This window comes from Struthio camelus, chromosome 5 (assembly GCF_040807025.1).
Source record: "Struthio camelus isolate bStrCam1 chromosome 5, bStrCam1.hap1, whole genome shotgun sequence".
In the NCBI taxonomy this organism is placed as follows: Eukaryota; Metazoa; Chordata; class Aves; order Struthioniformes; family Struthionidae; genus Struthio; species Struthio camelus.
This window is the reverse complement of record NC_090946.1, coordinates 47,383,709-47,407,228: the sequence shown is the minus strand read 5'-3', so window position 1 is coordinate 47,407,228 and position 23,520 is coordinate 47,383,709. Positions and strand designations below refer to the sequence as shown.

General features: G+C 39.9%; 2 protein-coding genes across 10 annotated transcripts in view; both read right to left on the bottom strand.

Moving 5' to 3' along the window:
- The window catches only part of FSIP1 (fibrous sheath interacting protein 1), a 99,271-nt gene extending 88,732 nt beyond the window's left edge, over positions 1-10,539 (bottom strand). Inside the window, exons 1-2 of one of the 5 annotated variants that reach the window (XM_068946282.1) lie at positions 10,456-10,539; positions 493-624 (exon numbers count right to left, since the gene is read on the bottom strand). In XM_068946282.1, the coding sequence (XP_068802383.1) occupies positions 493-618 (126 nt within the window). In that variant the 5' untranslated portion in view covers positions 619-624; positions 10,456-10,539. Of the gene's footprint in view, positions 1-492; positions 1,829-2,214; positions 2,324-10,455 lie in introns of those variants that run through there. The other 4 variants (XM_068946284.1, XM_068946283.1, XM_068946285.1 and 1 more) reach the window with 4 other exon arrangements.
- Positions 9,677-23,520, bottom strand: part of GPR176 (G protein-coupled receptor 176) — a 40,575-nt gene continuing 26,731 nt past the window's right edge. For 2 of the 5 annotated variants that reach the window (XM_068946287.1, XM_068946288.1), the window contains 3 exons: positions 14,061-14,313; positions 13,024-13,080; positions 9,677-12,575 (listed from right to left, as the gene is read on the bottom strand). In XM_068946287.1, coding sequence (XP_068802388.1) covers positions 11,471-12,575; positions 13,024-13,080; positions 14,061-14,313 — 1,415 coding nt within the window. In that variant the 3' untranslated portion in view covers positions 9,677-11,470. The remainder of the gene's footprint in view (positions 12,576-13,023; positions 13,081-14,060; positions 14,314-23,520) is intronic. The other 3 variants (XM_068946289.1, XM_009668839.2, XM_009668838.2) reach the window with 3 other exon arrangements.

Genomic DNA, 23,520 nt, shown 5'->3' with positions numbered 1-23,520 from the left:
CTTTCAAATTCTTTCTTTCCGTAAACAAAGTAATCTTTATTCCAACTTAAGTTTAAAAGTACAAATGGGATGGAAGTTAACTTATACATCTAATGGTTGGTGGCTCAAAAATCTATAGTTTTGTATCTAAATATTATTAACATTACATCAAGCTTTTTTTGATTAAAATAGAATTTATTTAATAATTTGATTAAGCACAAAGAGGAACACAATCACATTTTCCAGGTTGTAATGCTGAATAGGCATTTCTACAGCCAACCAAAAAGTAACACAGGTTTGGAAAAATGAAATTAAACATCACTCCAAGCACACATAAGAAGCAGCTCATACACATGAAGTTTCATGTGACCCCACAGCCTATCTGTTGACTCCAGAATCCTGTGCAAAGTTTAAAAATAAAAATAAAAAAAAATCAGAAAGTTATTTCTTTGCCATTCTACTAAGAAAAATGAGGCACAGTGATTTAAAGTTGTTGAAAATGAAAAGCATTACCTTTGGCAAACATGGCTCTGGTGTTAATATCTCCATAGATGCACTTAAAGATCTACAACTAGGATAAGCTCTTGAGCTAGATGCAGGCCTTGAAATTTTATCCAAGCTCCCCCTTGTAATATCCATTGTGACCTGAAATTAAAAAGCTTCCACACTATCAAGTTATTAAAGAAGCAAGAACACAAACCCAGTAATATTTCAGATGTAGTTTAAACAAGTTTCAGATCCTTTCTGGCAATTCAAGACTGGGAGGTCTTTCCAGTATGCACTAGCTCATCGCTCAAGTACACAGTTTTTTCATATCATCAATCCAGCCAAAATATCCAAATGTACTTACTGTCAACAAACTTCAAATTGCCTAACTCTTAAAACTAATCTCAACAACAAAAGAAATGCAATGACAGCTTTTTTTTTTATTTAAAAAAAAAAAAAAAAGACTGTCAAGGTTAGCACCAACCAAAGCAGGGAGCGTATTTTACAGCTATCTAGAAGACATCAAATAAAGCACTGGAAAACTTTTTATAGTTCAGTAGTTCCAAGCCATGGGAGTTCCCATACCAAAAGTTCATATTCCCATTCCCTTCTAAGTTAAGGGTTTAAAGAATAGAAATGCATGGTTCTCTGCAAAAACTGTGCGACTTCACAACGTTTTGCGATGTCTGTATCGAGCACGCAGTAATTTTCAAAAGGTCCAAAATAAAACAATCTGTCATTTCCATGGAAGAAAACGGATGAAGGAAGTCACACAGACAAGTCCGTATCAGCACACAGCCGTACATAGCGGCAGGCAGAACTAAAAAGATGAACTCCGACTCAGTCATCGCAGCTCGTGAACCTCAGGCTTATTCATGCACGTGGGCCCCCTTCACAGCATTTCCAGTTGGCGGTCACGGCCCGTGGGCTCGGGGCCGGCGGGACGAGCCTCCCAGCCCTGTGCCCGGGGCACGCGCGCTGGGGGAAAAGCTCACTTCGAAAGGGCGCTTGCTCTATGTAAAGAAACCAAATCTTTTGACCCATTCAGGCTACTGCTAGGCCTCCGCCAAAAATTATCCGCTGGTGGCAAAGGACAACGCCTGAAAATTTTGTAAGAGCTTCTTTCGTTGTGCTGGGGATGCAGGAAACCAAGTAAGCGCAGAAAAGCAAAATAATAAAAACGGAAGAGACAAAGACAAGCAACAGCAGAGACCCAAAACATCCCCGAAACCAAAAAACAACAAATAACCTTACAAGGGGTTTCAACAAGCAAGAAAGAAAGCCCTTCTCTATGCTGCAAGACAAACCCCGAGGCGCGGCGCAGCTGCCGGGGCCGGCGCCGGCGCCGGCGCCGCCAGCACAGCGGTGCGGCGGCCCGGCAGAGCCACGGCTCCGACAGCCCCGCCCGGCCGCCGCCTTACCAACGAGACGGCACCGCCGGGGCCGGGGCCGGGGCCGGGGCCGGGGCCGGGGCCGGGGCCGGGGCCGGGGCCGGGGCCGGGGCCGGGGCCGGGGCCGGGGCCGGGGCCGGGGCCGGGGCCGGGGCAAGCGGGCAGCGCGTCGGCCGCCGGGCCCGCCGTCTCCAGGACGACCAAGACCTGCAACCGCCTCCTCAACGGTCCTCTCGCGAGAACGGCCCCATCCCGCTTTAAAGCGCGGCGGTACCATTGTTGAGGAGGGGGTTGGGGGAAGCCGTTCCTAACTGCCTCCCGGGAGATGAAAGTAGAATGGAGCTCTCATTTTTCTCACCGTGCCTGAAAAATGAGTCTAAGCTCCATTAAATCCTGTGTTCTCCGTCCTGATGGAGAGAAATTCCGTATGGAGGGCGTGCTTCTCCCCCCACTCCCCCCCCCCGCAGCCATTGGGCTGTGCCGGCCGGCCGTGCGGGGCGGTGGCGCCGCCGCCGAGGTGGTCTGGGGGGCGTGCGGCCGTGCCAAGGGTTGGGGGCCGTCGGCTGTATTGCGGCTCCCGCCGGGCGGCAGTAACTCGGCTGGGCGGCGGCAGTAGGTATCCACAGGGCGGGTTTAAGCGTCCTGGCGGGGCTTGTCCCTCCCTCGCGACGGTGGTGGGAAGGCGCCGCGGCCGCCGGAGCCGGCTGCGCGCCGCTGAGCGGGAGCGGCGCGGAGTCGCGGTAAGTGGGCGCCGTCAGTAGGATCAGCGGCTGCGAAGAGGGTGCAGGTACCTGACTTTTAAAAACTCGCAAGTCTTGCTCCGAAACGGGCCGTGTCGCTGCCCCTGTCCCCTCCTTCAGCAGGTGGCGCAGCAGGGCTGGCTGAGGCCGTTCCCCATTTCAGTTTAAAAAAAGAAAAAAAAACTTTCGAAGTGTTGAACCTGACAGAAAAGAGTACTATAAGGAACTTTTAAAATAATACAGCTATGCTGTAAATGGACTGTTGTTGCTTCTTTTGATGATAATCTGTTTGCCTGGTCTCCTGCGTAAATCGTGTTGTGTTTACTTGTAAACATGCATAGTGGAATGACTGTTTTTAATAAACTCCTTAAAACATTAATACTGTGGTTCACCATTATTTACCCGATTATTTACTGCTAATGAGGGATTATAACAGGAGAGTGTAATTATCCACTCTTCTAATCCCACCCCATCCCCCCCCCCCCAACATATACATAGGATGCGAGGACTAACTTCTGTGTTTTGAATAACTTGTGCAAACTGCAGAGAGGGTTTCTGGCTCCATACAACTTTCTTTGATACCTGTATAGGTTAAATTCAGTGGCAGTGAAAACTTACAAGAAGTACTTTGGGGGAAAAAATCCTACATTTTGTTCCAAGTAAGTTTTGTATTGGCAAATCTTTCTGCCAATATAAGTCTTAGCTTCTTGAAGCATATGTTTGCCATATGCAGTGTGGTTCTCTATGAGAGTATGGCACTTCGCTGTCATATTCTTGGAATTGCTCTTCCCTTACTGGTACTTTTTCTGGTATTTAGTCCAGTAATGATATGCTAGGATTTGCAACTGAAGTGTTAAAAGACAAATGCAGAAAACGTTCTAGTGAGCCAAATGTATTTCAGCCTCCTGCTCGAGCACACTGAGCTCCAGGAATGTTAAAATTCTAACATTAAGCCTGAGATTGCTAATTCAGTACCTTAGTGGAATATATTGAGGTTTTATGGAGTATTTCTAATGCTAGGAGAATTGTATTATGAATTCTAATGTGTGGTAATAAATAAGAGGGCTGATATGTCAGTTTATTTTCAGTACACCATCATACAGTAAGATAATGTATTGAAAGGTGACATGAAGGGCACGGATGTAAATGATATCTAGATAATTTGCTACTGTCTTTGAAAACACAGTGGTGATCACCAGCCCCATCCTTGCAACTCCGATCACAGGCATGATGGAATGTTCCCTTAACGTGGCTTCTCTGACTTTTGCCATAGCACACCTTTCTTAAGGCTAAGACAGGTCACATGATAGTTTCAGTAAACGGAGAAATTATTAACATTTATGGCTGTTACACTAAAAAAGTACAGCATTGTATATTAAAACACTGAGGAGAACATGGCTTTAACTGAATTTTGCAGCATCCTTTTTTCCACCATCATAAAATGGAAAAAAAAAATTGCTTTCCAGTTTTATATGAGTTTTGAGACACTGGTTTAATGTGTGTTTTTCAAGTGTTCTGAAATTTGTGGAAGGTGAATTATACAGAAGGACTAAATTTTTTTTACTTCAGTCTGAAATGTTTCATGTGAACTTGGTGTAAAGGTAAGGCCATTACTGATAGCTTTCATAAGCAGAAGAGGTAGATATCCAAGATCCCAACTTCATCACTGAGTAATGTGAATGTGCCCTTTCTTTAGCATAACGCAGGATTTCTCACTTTGTTGCATACACCTTTGGTAACTCTGACTCTTATCTCATACTGATGTGAATGAACAGGCCATGGCATGATATATACAAAAAAGAACAACAAAAGAAACCCCACCACCTTAGCACACATCCAGAGATTTGGTTCTCACAGTTCTGTAACAAATGTGTGTTAAATACCATAGCATCAAGGCATGTTCAACATCCTACAATAGTGCTGTGTGACCTCAGCAGTGTTAGAGTTAACAATCCAAAGTAAATCTAATTCTCTGAAACCAGTGAGGATAATGTTGCCTTCTCCTTACTGAAAAGTGCATCTAGAAAACTTTTCAAAATTGGCTATAAGTTTTTCTCCTAAGATTTGTTTATTGGTTTTACTCGTTTGTTTCAAGTTTCTTTTTCTCACCTTCCAGATTTTTTTTATGTCCCTGTTCCTCTAGCTGTCCTTCTCACCACCTGCAGTGTTCCATTTCTTTTTAATGTCCTTACCTGAATCTTTCGCTTACTGTGTTCGCAACTACTCCTGTACCGGCCCCTCTTCTTGGAGCTCTTTTTGCCTCAGTATTGCAATCCTATGGGAAAGAAAAGCTCTGAACGCCTGCCATTCCCACTGAAATCATCTATAGATTGCATTAATCATTAGAGCACAGATCTTTGGTACTTTTGTGGCAAGGAGCCTGAGGCATTGGTGCACTCCTCTGTATGCAAGTCTTACTGTGCGCCTCAGGACTTTTCAGTGCTGAACTTGGGGTGGCAGCAGAGGAAGGTAAATATGCATTATTAAAACTTATCTTCCTCTATGCAAGTGGAAGATATATTTGTTCTGAATGTCAGCATCTTGTGTATATACTTTTTTTTTTTTTTAAGACAGAACTCTATGATAAAGTGGTAGCAGGAAATGTAGAAAAACTCCCTTTACCATATGAACCCCAGCTTCAGAGGCCCAAACATGGCCTTTAGGCAAAAGATCTCCAAGGTATCACCTTTTCTCTTTCAGCTGAAAGTGGTGTGTTATTTTCTTTTCATACATTTCTAGATTTGTTGAGGAGACATTCTCCGCTATATGTGGTTTCGGTCTTTGTGGAGAACACTCAAAAAAGAAAAAAAGGAATAATTAAGTAGTGAGCACTTAAGGGGACAGTGTGTCTTAACATTTAGAAATCTCAAAATATCATGACATCTTTAGACATTTCTAAAAATTAAAATCTGTGTCCTTCCATCTCTGGTTTCTGAGATCTGAGGTTGAACTATCTCAACTTTATTCCTACCTACAATGCCTAGAAACAGAAGGGTTGTTTTTAAAGACAGTGGAGATTCCCCAAATTGCACAGTTCTTGGGACAGGACTTGAGAGCAATCCTGAGACTCCTGGGAGAACTGGCGATGCTGCTCTCCTGACATGCAACTAAAATGAGCACAGCAGCATTGCAAGGTTTGCAAATCAGAGTGTGAGAGGCTTCATTTCTAAGAAGAGGACTGAACTTTTGTAAACGTCCTTAAATGTTACAGAATCTCAAGTATTATTACAGAGACAGATGTACTTGTCGTGCAGTTTGAACTAGAAAAACAGAAAAAAGGAAGTGATTTCCTTTTTTGCCTTTCTGGGAATAGGTCAGTTTTGTTCCATGATAAATGGAATATGATGGGGATAAAAATGCATTTAATTGGAGAACACTCTTGTGTCTAGAGAGGGCAGAGGAAGAAAAACACTCCAAGATGTGCTTTTCATCCTAAAAGATAGGTTACAACATGATGAAGGCACATTTAGACGCGCTATCTTGATACTCAGAACATAGTCACCATAGTAACAGAATTCATTTATCCGTCTTTCTCTAATCCAAAACTGCTCTGCTGAACAGCATTTTAATACACATCTGCTGTTTTTATTTCACAAACAGGTAGGCAAAACACTACCTTCATTGCCTTTCATACAGATCGGAGAGCACATTATCAAGGCTTTCTTTAATGCTCAGTTGTCTTTGGTATTTTGAACGTTCTCTGTGTTCCGACCTGAAGCAGCTTTTCTTTACAACATACAATATTTTTAAGGTAGACTACAACCAACCACTCCAGTACTCAAATCAGGATGAGTACAGCTAGTTTTCATTATATTAATTCCTCGAAATGTTAGGGGAATAAAAAGACCCTTTTCTTGCAAAGGGTAAATAGACTGTGTCTTTTGATTGGTGTGTGCCGAGTCTAGGACTGAAAGCCAGGAATTCTGGAAGTCATGTTTTAACTTTTACAGAAATCCCCTGTGAAGAAGTTCTGCATATGCTCCCTCAGTAATAGTGAATCAACATAGTAACACGTCAGCTGAGGAGGAAAGGCTAAATGCTAAAATGCTTAGTGAATCAATATAGTAACATGTCAGCTGAGAAGGAAAGGTTAAATGCTGAAATGCTAAGTCCAGGGGTAATGCCATAACTTCTGTTGTCTTTAATAAAACCAGGTTTTCATTCTTTGACTTCTAATTGAAAGAGCCTTTCTTGGTAAGACTGTCTTTCCATGCTACCACAACTTCTTTTGCTAGAAGATAGAATTTAGGAAACAGGAGCTCAGAATGGTTCATGTCGTGCAGAACAGTCTCAGTGTCCATGCGGTGCAGTGTGCTGGAGTTTGCTACCAGACAGGTGCAAGGGGACTGGAAGAATGAGATTCTCCAAGTGCATAAGGACCTTCTTCCACAACTTAAGGTGCGATGCAGGCAAACAATACTGGGTTTGGTTTCACAGAAAATGAAGGCACAAAGAAAGAAAATACAGCTTAGATAAGTCCTGTGCACAAAGGAATTTTTGAAGTAAATCACTATCTTGGTGCACTATGTTTAACAACAGGGAACTTCAGGATACAAAAGGACAGCTGTGGAAAGAAACCCTCCTTTGCATTAACAAATGTGTATTCAGGAATCAGAACTGACTTAATGTTTCTCAGGCTTTCTTTAAAAAAAATAGTTCCCCTTCTCCTCACAAAGAAACAGAATCTATCCACCTGGAGAGAGGCTTTCATGGAGATGAAGAGCGCTTCTGCATCCCTCCCTTGTATTGTTACTGAAGAAAGCAACCAGAAAAATCAGTCTCAGCACTCTTCACTACCTTTGCCTGGTTTAGCAGCTTAAAAACGGACATGAAAAAGATCGCTCTTGGCAGTTTCCTGCTGTTTCCACTCTTCTGGCCTCCACAGCGCTGAGGGGAAGAATCAATTTGCTCATGAGTGAAAGCATCTACGTTTGGAGTGCTACAGCCTTCTACAAGACGTGTTTTGTTTTCCTAAACTGTCCTGGAATTGCACATTACTGAAAATTGCGCTAATTAACCTTATGGTCCCAGTCTCAATAGTTAAAGACATCCTTATATCTCATTTGGAAATCCTGCTAATAGCCTCACTCTGGCACAGAGGAAGTAACTTCAAGCAAAATAAAAGGCAGTCTTTTGAAGAGGAAAGAATGTTTTAAAATTTGAAAGCAATGACTTCAACTCTTAGTTTTTGGGAGTTCTCTAGAGCCAAAAAAAGAAGAAACCCCAAAGCACTGATCATCACATATGGCATTCTATGTAGGTTAAAGCCTGATACAGAGTAACGTCTATCAAACTACATTAGAAAGCAAGGTGGGTATTTTTGTTTTTTTAAGTTTACAGTCTTTATCAGTGGAAGGTCAGGTGACATGAATTACAGGAGCTACCTGAGTTCTGTAGGTCATGTAATGGCCTCCAGAACTGGTCACCTTCACAGCAACTTATGTGACAACCTTGCTAGGTTTACCATATATAGGTATATTTACAAGTATATTAAAAAACAGAACAAACTGATTCATTAAACGACTGCTGCTTAATAACAGATCTGTTACCTGCTTTGGGAGTTTTCTAGAAAACGAATGATTTTCTCTGCAAGTTTATCCCATTGTGCAAAAAAACATTCTTGCCGAGTAGCGAGCCAATACAGCATCATTTGGTGCTGAAGCACTGTATGTTTTATTTTTTACCTGAAGTTTTTTGAATATAACAATATATTTGGAGAATATCTGCACACAGTAAATGAACATAGTCTCCCTACCACCTCCTCCAACTATTAACATAGACTTGTTCTCCTTTTTAAAAGAGTTCTTCCTTTTGTTTAATATAAGCTCTATTCTCTATTTTTCTCCCCTAAGAACCAGAATAATGAGTTTTGTCCTTCCTTCCTCTAAGCATATTCTTCAGTGGTTAAGATCTATCCTTTATATTTCTTTGCACAGACCAAATTGCCCCAGGCTTTCCTTTCTTCTCTTTCCACAGCTTTGCTTCATACTTCACCTCCTCTCACCAAAAATCAGGAGAGAAGAAGCACCACCTGTGGTGGTTAAAAAATAACCATCATAACAAAAAAAAAGTTTTGCTCATCTTCAGTGTAATGACAAAGGAGAAAACAAGTCTTGATAATTGAGGTTTTCTTCACATTGGCCACTGGAGAGCATTTTGCCCAGTAGAAATCATTTGAGCACAAGGCAACAAACAGCACTAACGACTCCGACAAAGTTTAACACTGCCGTGGATTAAGTTAAAAAACAAACTTCACAAGTCAAATACTCCATATTGCATTAAGAGTCTCCTGAATTACTTTTCGCTGATGACAGTTCTATTAGAAAGGCTGTATTACGAATTTTGCACAGATTATTCTTTCTATGCATTAAGATGTGCTTTTGTGCATTTTTTCCACTTCCCTTAAAAATTCACATGGATAAACTGTTGAAAGAGAGACTAAAATAAAATACTCCCAGGTATTGCATTCCAAAATAATTCTTAAGGTATAGGGAAAAAATTGCTTTACAGATACAATAAGACTAAATTCTATGTAGATCTATGGAATTTCACTCTTTGAATTTAGCATGGCATTTCATTCAACTTGAGAGTTGGAAGGGAGAAAACTAAGAGTAAGATTGTTTTCCTCAAAGGGAGTTTAGATTTGTGCGTCCATTTATCCACATTCATCAGTCCCAGAGACTTTGACCTGTATCTAATAGTAACAGTGCAAGAAATATTTAATTTAAGCAGAACTCCTAAGGAAATTGTAACCTAGCTTGCTTTTGAGTTTTTTTTTTTTTTTTAAATAGAATCCGTTCTTTCATTAATTTTGGAAAAACAAAACACTCCATTGAAATCATTACCAACGCCTGTCAAAAGTATCTGCTACAGTACTTCTATACCTCTACCGTAGAAATAAGACTTTTTCCAGGCCTATTCTTTCTATCTGATTTCAGGCAAGCTAAGAAGCAGGACAACTGGGATTCCCACCACCCATCTGGACCCATTGAAGACTGCTCCTTGGACTAGCCCTTGGACTAGCATAAGATCACTGAAACCAAAGAGAAAATGAGAAAATAAGCATCGTTTACACAGTAATTTAGAAGCTTTTCTTTTTTAAACTACATTTTTATTACAATGTTTGTTTTGAATGCCTTGTAGAAATCCATCACCCTTGGAGTCATCAGAAGCTGCTGACTTTCTTCAGTCATGTCAAAGGAGGAACAGATACACCTCCAAATTCTGCCTCAGGAGTATCTTTTCTCACTTTTAACAGTAACTAGTTGGATTTGGTAAATAACTGTGAACTTGGCAAGATTTTTCACCTAGTCCTTTTGAAAATATGCCTTAAAGGAAACTACTTTGATAAACAGGCAATAAACTACAGGTAAAGGTCTGGCATGCACCAAAGGGCTACATTACAGGAGATGTTACTCGATTGTGCTCTTAATAAACTACCCAGTGAGACAACAATGAACGCAGATGAGGAAGACTACTTGCAACTGAACGAGGATTAAAATGTCAGGGTTACAATAGTTTTAACGTCATCTAACAGACTGATACAGTTTAAAATTCACACTCAGTATACACAAGACAATATGCCTGTGATGACACAGGGAGGTAAGCGGTAGGACACTGCCTGAACACTCATGAAAAGGCTGGTGTGCTGATACCAGGTATAGTGTGATTCTGCTTCACACAGGAATTAGGCACCAGATTTGGAAGTCTTACATTCAGCTCGTACACTGGGTAATCTAGTCTGTGAGATGAGTAGTATTTATATGACTGGTATTTATATCTGTGAAGGTAAAAGGAAAGCCTCCTACCACACCTCCCTCCCCCGGACAATAGCGAACAATAGCATTAGCAAACCTTACATTTTGGGGTCCATTATCAGCTTCCTCACTCAGCAGGCCAGTACAAGGCTACCAGCATTTTTGACCCATTGCTTTCATTTGCTAGCTTTCCCCTAAGAAAACAAGCAGAGTGCAACAGTAGGTAAAAGTCTATTTCAAGGGTGACCCGTCGGTTATTCATAATACACCATTACATATCCCACTTGGGACATCGTATATGCCTTTTATCACACAATCAAAGTGTGATAAAAAGTGCCCTTGGCTCATAAACGCCTTTTCATTGGGGTCAGGATTGGTTCTGTCTCCAATCCAGCTTTTACTTAACTACAAGAATATATGTGTTTTTAAAAAGTAAATGGTATTTCAGAAATTTTCTCAGTTTTTGTGATACACATGAAGATTTGGCTATCCTTGGCTTTGCTGAAGTTAAAAATTAGCATGTTTTAAATTAAAAAAAACAAGGTTTAGATGTTTGGCAGATATGTCGCAACTGTAATAATGTGCAAAAACGCAACTTTTGTTTTTAACACTGGTATGAGAAATGGGCTTAATGGAAAAAGTTGTCCATCTTAACGTTAACGAAACGTGCAGAGGCTTGCTATGTCCATTTCTATGAGGTTAGGACCTATCCAATTTGCATCTGTTTTGAGCTCCCTAGAGCCTTTCCTATTAAGTTGCTATGATACCCACTCCATTTTAATGGACCATGAAGCTTCCCAGCAAGCCAGCTGCCAAATTTTCATATTTCAGCTGTACAAGAAGTGTTCCCAAAGCCTTAAGTACCATTTGAAGGTGAATCAGGCATGTATTATTGTAGGCTTTTCACAAATAAAATAAGAATCAATGTATATATATTATTTTCATGAAAACATATTAATAAGGAACACTTGAATATATGTTTGTTTGGTTGTTTTTTTTTTTTTTTGAATTAGCCTGAAAAATTAGCCTGTAACAAATTTCAGCATTACAAAGATCCATGGGATCACATATATAATAGAAGGTGACATTCCTCTGTCACTTACAGCTCCTGCTCTAACTAAGAATCCACCTTAGGAAAGATACTGACTTTGTTTCTGCTGATTTTTCTTTCTGCTTTACACTTGGGCTGCTTTGTCTGGATTAGCTCTTCAGGGGTATTTCCCAAAGGGGGCAGGAGTCGCTTCTTACTGTTACGGTTTTCTGAGAGCCACTGTGGAGGCAACTCAAAGGGTCCAAAACCAAATTGCATGGAATACTTGTCATTTGCCATATCAGCTTCTGTGGGCACAGCAGGGGCCACCTGAGCTGCAGAGTCTGCAACTGTGTGGGGTATAAATTTGTGAACTAAAGTCTGTTCTACCTCTAAACTGGTTGTAGGAATTTCCTTCTGCTGAAAGTCACCAGAGACAATGGATTTGGTTTCATTCTCCTCATCCTCGGTCGGCTTGAAGATCTGTTGTTGCCCGATATGAAACATCTCCAGAAGCTGGCTCCCCGAACGGACATTGGGCTCCAGATTAGCATCTGCAACACCACCAGAGCTGACAATGTTTCTCCTGCTATACCTTCGGTGCAACTGTACTATGGTCCCCACTAAGCACTTCCGTACAGATTTGTTGACAGTTAAAAATAACAAAGGATTGGCTAGCAAAGAGACCTTGGGCAACCAAATGGCAGTGAGGAGCAAGAAGACTGAAATATCTGAAATGTTGAGCATGGTGCGGTAAATCACCAGAGTCACATAGGGGATACTGCAGAAAATAAATATCATCACCATAGAAAGTAGCATAGCATGAAGTTCAGCTTCTCGCTGCGAGGCATAAGGGATAGATATTGTGTTCTGAGGGGTCCTTAAGGCAGCTATGATGACTTTTTTCTTCTGGCTGGCACTCAGTGCCCTGCGGATGAGAATCATAAAGAGAAATACCACAGCCACTGGTACAATCACAGTGGTGATGTTATAGATGATGACATACACCAGGTGACCAAGGGAATAACTCCAGGATTCAGAACAGGTGGACATGGCATAAATATCAGACACATTGGTCACAGCAAATACTGGGATACTGGCCACTATCGCATGGGCCCAGATGTAGATAACCAGGTCTCGGGATTTTGCATCAGATATTTTTCTTTCCAGGGGGTATAAAACAGAGTAGTACCTGTCAAAAAAAAAAAAAAAAAAAAACAGAAACGAAAATAAACCAAACTACAACTGATACAATGAAAAAGTTATAGTTTAAAGTGGGCACAGTGCCCAAACTCCCTAACCGGGCTGCCAACTGAGTAGCTGCTTACAAGAGAGCAGAAACAAGCGCCCAGCTTTGCAGGTCTGTTTGTAGAAAAAAATAAAATAAAATCCACATTCCAGAAGCACATTAATGGTGAACAGCTCTTTCAGTAATTGGGACTATATTGCTTTGTCTGATGCAAGTGAACATTATCTTGAAAATTTCATTATTTTCTTACTTATACACAGCACAAATTCACAAACCATGACAGGGGCATGATTAAGTCACATTGAAAGGCCAGACTTGTAGTTAAATGGTTCTATAATGGATTTTCTCTAATATTTAGAAAAAAAAAATGTTGGTCAAAAGTCACATGTACCTGTCTACTGGAAGTCCAACAGAGTTTTGTTTTTCCCAAGCTTTGGTGGACAGAGCCCTGAGCAAAAGGATAGTTGGACACTGTAAAATGTGTGCATTAAAAAAAAATTGTGCATCTTCGACATGATCAAATTTCAGGCAATGGTTTGTTGTTTGTTTTTGCTTATTACTGTAGATTTTTAAGCTCGCAGACCCTTCATGAGAGACCTATCTAAGCAATAGCTGCTTGTACTTTTAATAATGACGATCACAAGTTTTGCTGGTGAAGGACAAGTGATATGCTATCTCAGTGGCAACACTGGTGTGCATTATAGATAGCAATACTGCATTTATCAAGACGCTAACATTCGAGTAAGAGGAATATCACTTTATTAGCTACGATTTGCTTTTCTTTTGCAGAGCTAATATATTCTCCGGTGAGACACATGACCAGACTATTAACAATAATTTTATCTAACATACATAAATCCAACTGTATTAAACTGTAACCAGTATCTGCCCTTAAAAATACTTAAATTGCAGTCACTGTCAAGATAATAAGAGTTGTGCTTTTAGGTGAGATCATTGACTGCAAATCTAAGCATAAGCTAAGTTAATGGAATCCGGAAACTTATTTAGTCCAAAGGGCCACTTTTGTTTTAGACTGATTTTCTACAATCAAAACTTACCTGAATTAATTCGGGTTGTATTAACACTATATATATATATATATTTTTTATTTTTATTTTTTAAATCCAGTCTAGATTTGAAAACTACCAGAGGGAGACAGTCTACCCCAGGCAAATCCTTCCAACGAGCAATGGCGTTCAACTTTCACAGTTAAAGATGTGCACCTTGTCTCTAGTCTGAAGTTGTCTAGCTTCAAGTTCCATTACTGAACAACGATTAATGGCAGGAAGAAAGAAAGGATAAAAAAAAAACTTTTCTGAAGATAAATCTACAGACTCCCTTAGAAAAGTCCAGCAATATCAGAGTGAACTGAAAAATAAAGGTATTCAACAATCAAGGATTATAATGCTGGTAAAATTGATCTCTTACCTGTCTAGAGCGATGGCCGGAAAACTAAGAATGGTTACAGAGCAGAAGACTTTGTGCAAAAACTTGGCAATTTTGCAGAACAGCATCGTATAGATCCACCAGCAGCACTGTGGACTGGCAGTAAGAACAATGTCAAAAGGCACACAGACTAGGCTGGCACAGATCCCAGAGCAGGCCAAATTCTTAATGAATCGGTTTGTTACAGATTTAAGTACTGACGTTCTGCAAGTTGACCATAGCACCATGATGTTACCTGAGAGTGGAGACAAGAAGGATAACAAAGCAAGGGAAAAAAAAAAAAAAAAGAGAGACAAAAGAAGAAAAAAAAATCAAGCAGTTTTTGAATGTTTGCTAATAATAAAAAATTAAAAAAGCATTTGTTTGGAGTTTGTCACGGTCACTGATTCGAACCACCATACCGGTCAGACTAAAAAGTGTGTGGAATGGCTACAGACTTCATAAACCAGATGACTGAAAAACAGTTATTCACCGGCTGTCTCCTCCCACCATCTAGTAATGACTGAATTAGGGACTTCCAGAAACGGCTTAAGTAGACTATCTAAACTATGCGTTTAGATGCTTACATTGAATCACGTGTGAAATGAGCCATCCTGAGCCAAAGTACTCATATTTGAATGCCTAGTGCATAATTTATCTATCTATTTATGAAAATTGTCCACTGTAAATAAATGTAAAGCTTCCTGGCAGGACCGGTTTGAATTTGTCTGTCTCTGTGCATCAGTGGATCACGGCAAACCTGTTTTTACTTCCATTTGCCACCTCAATGGCAGAGGTAAGCCTCTGTGAAGCCACGATCAGAAAAAAAAAATGCCTTTTTTCCCCCCCCAGTTCAAGAGATTGTATTATATACATAATAACATGTAATTAAATAAATAGAAGAAGAAAAACCTTTCTGCAATAACTTCACTAAAGAACACACAGAATGCACATATTTCAGTTTTCAACAGCAAACGGATGCCTGGGGAACGGAAGCACAGAGAGAAACCAGCATTAACTAAGACAGTATTTTTCAGTTATCATTGTATCCTACTCTATCCAGATCTCAGGAAAAAAATCTCACATCAAAGAAACACACAGCCCTCCCCTAAATTTCCCTGTGATTCTAAGTCACACAGCAGCAGCACAAAATTAAATGAAGCAGTATGTTCTTACTGCGTGCAGCTCTGGGTCCCTTCTACTGCATGCCAAGATGTCAAAAAAACAGCTTCAAAATATAGGATTTTATCTATCCTTTAAAATCTGTCTTTAGCAACCTGATTGCTTGAAAAGAAAGAGAAAAAAGGCTTAACAGAACTGCAAAAATAAAGTCTTACTCTGAATTCCATACAGTACCAGCAACTCTTAAAGCTTTTGCCACTTCAAATAAATACAAGCTAAAGACAATCCTATTGGTGAAGGAAATGCAGAAAACCCCTCTATGGTCACAGAAGTGCTTCCTTGGCCAAAGTGCATTTCATACACACATGAGGGTGCCCTACAGACAGGGGGGCCGGGCAGGACAGCCAGCAACTGAAATTACCGACGTGTCCTTAGCCACTTGCTGCAAACTGCTGTCAGTGCTCCCAGCTCCAGGGACCTGATGTAGGTAGAACTACTCCGCACGTGTTGGCTCAGCGAGAGGTGGCTCTTCTCTGCCTCAGCCTGCTCAAACTAAGTCCCGTTCCCCTGTGCCCACACAGGCATTGGGGAGGCATGTTACGGTGGGGAGAAACAGTGGGAAGTGGACAGCCCTTTCTGCCTTTCCTGCCCTCGGTCCTCTTGGTCCTGGTTTTTCCCCTCCAAGGCAGGCGATATGCAAGAGGCAGCCAACTCGTACGCTTGGCAGACACTGTGGCAGCAGGACAGCGCACCGTTTAGTTCTCTTAGCCTGATTTTTCTACAATACCCAAGCTCATAAAGATTTATTACTCCTGACTGCTAAGGAGGCAGGAGGATCTCTGCGGCACAGCTGATCAGAGCACACAAATTCTAGATGACCTAATCCAGAATGCGCATGCATATGCCCACAAGACGCTCACACGCGTGCACGTACATGTCAGTTTGCTCAGTCTCCAACACTTAGAACTTGAGCTACTTAAGGCTGTCTTCAGAGAGAGCATTTGAAAGCTCACTGACAGAAACTGGAACGCAGCAGATGAACATGGAAGGTGACTACAATGAGTTGGAAGCACACATTTTTAAAGCGCGCAGCTCATACGCTTCTCAGCGCATTGTCCAACTGAAACTGAAAACTGCCTAATAGTTCAGCTAAATATTTCTCATATAAACATAAAAGCAGCACAGAAACCTTCCAGATTTTCTCAGGGGTTTCACAAGCATTTCTTTATAAACTTAAAAGGCAGCTAGCTGAGTTATTTCCAGAAAGCAGCACTCTCCCTTTTAGGGAACAATCTGATAAAGAAATGAAAGCAACACGCTTTTTAAACAACTTCCCCCGGAAACTATTCAAAGCCTTTTTAATAGAGAAAAATCCTAAGCGCAGCACGTATCTCTTGACAATACTGTCCCCTAGATAATCAATTCTAATGTGGTTTATTCAGTATCTCTCTCTCTATACAGCACTAAGCAACAGACAGTAGTTAAATCATTCAACCAGACAGCAGATCGAAACAAAAATAAAATGTAATAGTTCAGTGTGCCAGACTGATTAATGTTCAAATTTTCATACTGAAGAAATATTGCAATCACTCTTTGTTACTCAGTTCATTGTGCACCAGGCAAAAACTGCTCTCAGTGATATGTATTATTTACTGGACAGACTTAATTAAGATCAACAAGAATTCTCAGCACTAGCCAAACTATGCAACTGTGCTCAGTGCCTATAGCTTGTGTGTGAGCAAGTTGCTTTCCACTAGCACTAACTAAATGGTAAAGGCCAATGTCAGCCTGACAGAATATGATTCTCCTTAATCTTGTTTCTCCTGGCGACATAACGAGCAGTAGCACCAGATCAACCAAAGCATAGCTACAAGCATAAAAATACTGCTTGGCAAGGCAATCCCATTTACTCTAACCATTTACTCTAACATAGCTGGACAGCATGCAAAGTAAAGTGCAGCTTTCTAGCTCCAAGAAAAGTGAAATTGTCCTTATTGTAAATGATATCACCAACTGCGTACTATTGATACTATATATTGTTGATACTTACCAGAAGCTCTTTGTAGTTGAACTGTAATTGATGTAAGCCGATCAGATTTGTTAGTGCTTTTTTTAAATAACATACACAATGAGAGAAAACAGCATCTTGAGCTTGTGATCGTTACATGAAAAAGCAGCTACAGCCCCCCCCAGTTCTCTCTGTTGACACTGCCATTCTTCAGCTTGCTTTTTCTCTAACCAATAAAAAACTCCAAGATTTTATTTGCTGATCAGAGATTTTCCGTTGTTGCCCAGATAACTGAAATGCCAGCAAGAATATATGCTTGTTCATGAGACCAACATGTACACAAAAGGATGGGTACATAACAAGAAATAGCAGAAAGTCAAGTTTAGCTTCTTGATAAAACGGTCTCTTTCATGCATCATTTCAGTAAGACCATGCAGTATTAACTGTAAAAACTACCTCACATATACACTATGTAGGACTGCATTACTTAAAAGTAATTCAGAATTTAACTTTATTTAAATTGCGTAATGTCTCTTACTATGCACGTTCCTTTTTGGTAGCTGACAAAATGTTGAGTTAAGTATTTACTATGTGATGTATTTTAAAGAATGGAATCATCATCTAGCTTTGGCAGGTGCTTTGGGCTTGACAATATATTCCACAAGCAGTATTTAATCAGATGTATTTAAAGCTTCTTAAATTGCTAAGAGATATTCAGTCAGTCAAACCACTTGCTTTAGAAAACCTCTCTAACCCTCCAGTTATTAAAGAAGTACTTCTCATATGGTAATAATATAGTATTACGATGCTCTGGAGTACGGAAGAAGCTGATGATTTTGTTTTTAAATTTAAATCTTTTACGTAGTTTGAATTGCACTGATTTTGTAACGTTACTTCTAAAGCAGGTTTCACCTCCATCAGATTGAATATAAATGAAGAATGGAAAAAATAAAAGGAATCAGAGAGTTTTTCAATAATACTTTAGATGTTGCTAGAGAACTAGTAGGCTACTTTTTAGGATCTTACAGAGAAGCTTGATTCAAGACTCAAGTTTTACAACTGTGAAATCACTTCTACAAATCATGTCATATTGTCATCTATACGAGGGAGTGCCAGAAGAAAATGAAATTAACTCTGCTCCTGGCTGATCCTGGATGGAAGTGGAAAGCATAAAGCAGAAGAGATGCTGGTTCTAAGATGAAGAAAAGCTCTTCAAACAGACAAAACAAAGTTGGAGCCTCAAAGGGGAAAAAAGATAGGCAGGAAGAAGCTGCATTTTATCAAAGCTTGGGACACTGGAAAGTTGATGAGTGAATACTGTTCAGGGAAACATGTATTTTCTTCCACCTGCAACTACAACGTGTATATAACCAAACCATTCTGATGAACCAGATCAGTTTCAGCACAGACTGTCGCTCTTTCTGCTGATGCCTTCAAATCACATGTTCCCCTTCATGCATCTCAAAGCCATCCACTCAGAGCAAGAGTGCACCAGAAACTCCATACACCATCAAGTATAAAGAAGCTAAAGAACAAACTTCATGCATTTTCTATTTCATCGCTCCTCACCTTTCACCAGCTACTTATTTCCATGGGAGAGGATAACAACATTCCAGGCAACAAGGTAATTTAACAAGCATTAAAGCAATTGTGCTCTCAATCTTTTCACAATGTGTAGAACCACTTTTCTGTTCTATATGTATTACTCATTCACTGTTGAACCTATGAAAGGCACCAGTCTACTACCAATATTCTGCTTGGGTTATGACTGTTCTAGGCTGTTTTACGTCCTCACAGCAGGTAACGCTGTCGTCTTCTATCACAGGCGGAGATGTTTCGGTTGGATAGCTAGCCTAGGGCTACATGACCTTGGATTCAGACTTCATAGATTACACAAGATTGTACAGGTTAGCTAGGAGGGGGGAAGTTAGAGTGATATGTTGCTGACAACGCAGCATCTCAGCATCTCCTGCAAGCCAATACTGCCCAGCATATGAGCATCCCTTATAAAAGATTATATGTGATAAAGCATATCCCATACTGGTTGCACAGCTTGCAGACATCTGAAAGATAAAATGTATTTTTATTTTAAAAGTGTATCTTTGCTCTTCTCAGAGAATGACCTATGTCCACATAAAAGCCTCACTACATCTGACATTCATTGGCAACCTTATCCATACACAGACTGTATGAGTAGGAGGTAAGCATGCAGCTTATCTGCGTCTTTGAAAATTTCTGCAGGTAAAAAAGAGGAAGAGGAAATGCTAAAAGCAACCACCCGATGAGAAGGAGCTCTTTTCATGCTAGAAACAAACACGCATACAGCCTGCCAAGCAAAGTCAAATAAAGTTAGTTTTATCCTCTTGTATTATCATAAAGAGCAACATTCAATAAAAATCTTTTTGTATTATATACTCATTCTACTACATTCAGATTGAAAGGACAGTTGTTTCCTGTCAAACCTCAAATTTTTCCCTTCAGAAATATCACTGACAAGCAGCCACACAGTAAATGAAGTTGCATAGAAACACACTGAGAAAGTAAGTACAAGAATGGTTTGACTTATTATGCGCTCAGACAACACCCTTCAAGCCATTATAGTGTTTCAAGTTCATTGTATCTGCAACAAGAAACATCTTTGAGCATTAAATGTTAAGAGTACGTTATTTTGATTCAAAGCAGCAAAAAAATCTTTTCACTCCCCTTCCAATTTGTACCCTGCTCAGATTTCAGTGCCAGACACAAAGTATTGATTCAGGCATTAATAGCTGAGCTAGTTTTGAAATAATAGCTCTTAGCAATAATTCAAATTATGCAAAAGATTCTGAATAATACCTTTAACAAGCAAAAGGATGATCTCCGTGGAAACCAGAGACTTATCTAAAATAAATACACTTGCCATCCAGTAATCAAAAAATAATTGTTCTTTGTCAGTTTACTCATGGAACCTTAGTTGATACAATCCAATCCATTAAGCTGGGCATAACATTTCATAACAATAATCAGCACATAATTGAATCAAAATAGAGTCCATACTTAGTAAAATCCTCCCTTCCCACATCTTGCCTTTCTCTGCTTGCTGATTTCCCCCTCCATCTGCAGGAGGCTCCTCAGCATCCAATTGTCCTTCCCACTAGAGAGAACTACCAGAGCACCTCCCATGTACCCACTCAGGGCAGCGTTATGGGAAAAAAACTGGCAGCCTTCTTTATATTAAAAAAAAAAAAAAAAAAAAACCTAGGCCACAATGAAAAAAGTTAGAGACTGGGCTTTTTCCCTTAAAGCCTTTCAATTAGGAAAAAAAAAAAAAGATTAACTGGAAAAAAAAAATCACAGGTTCCATCAACATGTTCAACAGGAAGAAGTTATCCTGTTGAAACATCAGGATGCTTAAATTCCCAATCCTCAGACACTTTTTTTTTTCCCTCCTTTTCTGAGCTGTTTTTTAGTAAAGTCTTTTCTGCAGTACTTACTCTGTTAAAAATACTGGCCTCCTTCAAAAGGGAGTTCACTGGAAACATTTTTGGCAACCCATAGCAGGTAGCTATCAAAAACCCTTCTTATCTTAAAATATATGTTGTCTGCTGGCTTGCCTCCAGAGGGAACAGGTATGTAAGAGGATTCATGGTGGCTTATATAGCATCAAAAATGCATTGTTTTACAATTTTTCTTCATATATTCTAATTTAAAAAAAAATACCGTCAGACTGACAGGGTTGCCTTTATAAATGAAAAAGTTATCAAAACAAACAGTTTTGGTCCAAAGGTTTGTTCCTGAAAACAAACTCCCACCTTTTCTAATATTCTAGCTAAGAACTTCAAATTTCAGTGTTAAAATTACTACCACACTCCACTGCCAATACATTTGATTTAATCTGTTGTTTTAACATGCTTCTTTCATTTTTAATTGGTGTACATATACAATGAAATCTTTTATATCTAAGATAAAGTGTCTGCTGCAGGAGTAACTAAATTGGAACAAGGTTTGCTATATACTGCAATATTTCTTTCCTTTCATAAATCGGATAATGTTTCTCACTCCTTCTCTTAGAATTCTCATTCACACACACTCTTGGCGTAGAGCTGAAACTGGTATGCGCATTCATGGCCATTAATTGGCACTTTAAACATCAAATCAGTGTATAATGGGCTCTGTCCATGCCCAGAACATAACATTCATATTGTATCCCCTCATTTTTAGAGAGTAGAATAATTTACAAATTTGTTTAATGAAGGGAGCTTTCATGAAGTCAAGAAGTATTACATTTCTTCACCTAGTACACCTCTTTCTTCATGCTAGCAGTGAACCTTTAGGTTTCATACAATACAAAATTGTCTCAAACTGAAGGTGTCAATATGATAACACAATAGCAATGAAACGAGCCTTCAGTTAAAAGGCATACTTTACAAGTAGCTTATTACATTCAAATATATGATATCAGGCTGAAAAAAGTCATACTCACATGCAGCCACTTATGATGTAAGTATTTATTTAAAGTATAATTATTTAAGATTGATCAGTGTAGAGCTCTAGTCACCAAAATGAGCCCAGCTGCATTACATCAAGCAGCCTCTGCATTGAATTTGCCCAATACAGAGTAACCTGCAGGACGTTTCAGCATACATGTAAATTACATTGGAAGCCCTTTAATTCGGAGCGTGACATGTGATTATATAGTTTCCCTTTCCAAGGAAGTGCATAGGTATAAAAGACTTTAGGGAAGGAGAGTAGCAAGCTCATAGCAGTTTGGTCACAGAAAGCGTTCCGTACAAGATAGTTTCACCATGTTGCTCACTGAGCTTTTTAAGGGCTACATTTAACATCATAAAATGGAGGAGAAACAGATTGTCCTCATTAGGAGGATGAAGAATGTGCAGATATATAGTGAAAATTGTAGAACTGCCGCTCAGTAGCTATAGCACCTTTAAAGTAGAAGTAATAAGCAAGTCCTAAGATCAAAAGCTTCCTCAAATCCTAATAGTCAAAAGTTTCTTGGAAGGTAAGGGAGGCAGGGGCTGTATTGCTGAGCACTACAGGATGCATCTGATCAATCACATGAACTCACAACTTCCCCGAGGCTGCCCGATTCCAATCAAGATGAGCTGTAAACATGCTCATCAGAACCTCCAACTCACATTATTCAGTTTATATACAAGCACCTGATATCTATTACTGTTTCTGGTACGTGCAGAGGACTTAAGTGAATCCTACTTGAACACTGAAAACGGGCTTTATTTTCTTCACATGGTTAACTGAAGGTCTTCATTGGAACTTTTAAAACAGCTGGAGTAAACACTGAGCTGGGGACTGTGGTATTCATTAAAATCACTATTTTCCAGAAAAGTACATTTTTTAAAAGCCTGTCTGTAACACTGCTGTCTCTATGAAGGCCTCCCTTCCTTCACGACCGTAAACATTTTAAATATTTGTAGTTCTCCCAACTACAAAAATATGCTATGAGCATGCCTGGGAGTAATACTGTCTCTAGCAATTATACCAAATATTATATTGTTCTTACCAGATTGTACATACCCAGCTTTTTCCATTTGTTTGTTTTTGTCTTATTCTTCTTTCTCCTGTAACTGCATTTATACAATATGAGATAAAGAGAAAATACAAGCACAGTACTCCAAAAGCAGTAGAAGGCAAGATGCAAAATAGAGGCATCACCCGAAAAACAAATAAATAAAAAAAAGCAGAGCTGGGATATTGCTGCTTCTAAGTGGCAAAACCTTTATTTACTTTCCTCATAACAGGTTCCTTTGGGGGTAATTCTCCTGCTCTTACACAGTCACACGTTTATCTCCATTGGCAGTAGTAGTGGTGGGAACATGGTACTGATAAGGCATTGACTCCTGTTGCAATATTGCCTAGGACTATGCCATGCAATTTGATGACAGTCATTAAAGGTCAACACCTGCCTATACAATCCACTGGCAGCAGCTACTGTGGTGACAGTACATCAAAAATGATCACCTCCGCTCTGCCTGAAGAGAGACCAAGGGTTTCTTGAGAGCAATCACAACTGGTTCTCTTTGAAGGCTGTATGGTCACTCCGACAAGCTCAATGTCAGTTCTGCTTGTGCTATCAGTAGTGTACTAGGTACCACTGCTCACACGGGAGAAAAATTGCTGATGCCTGGCATTTTACTGTGGAAGAAAAAGCAGATAACCTTGAAGAGGGATATCTGTAGACTCTGGAAGTCCTGCAGGCGTTTAAACAGTTTTGCTACACTTCTTTAGAAGGGTAATCAATCCAGTTTAGAGATTAACTGAAACTGCTGCTCTTCGATTCTTTCTTTTCTAGGGAGGCAACAGACTTGGTAAAGCTCT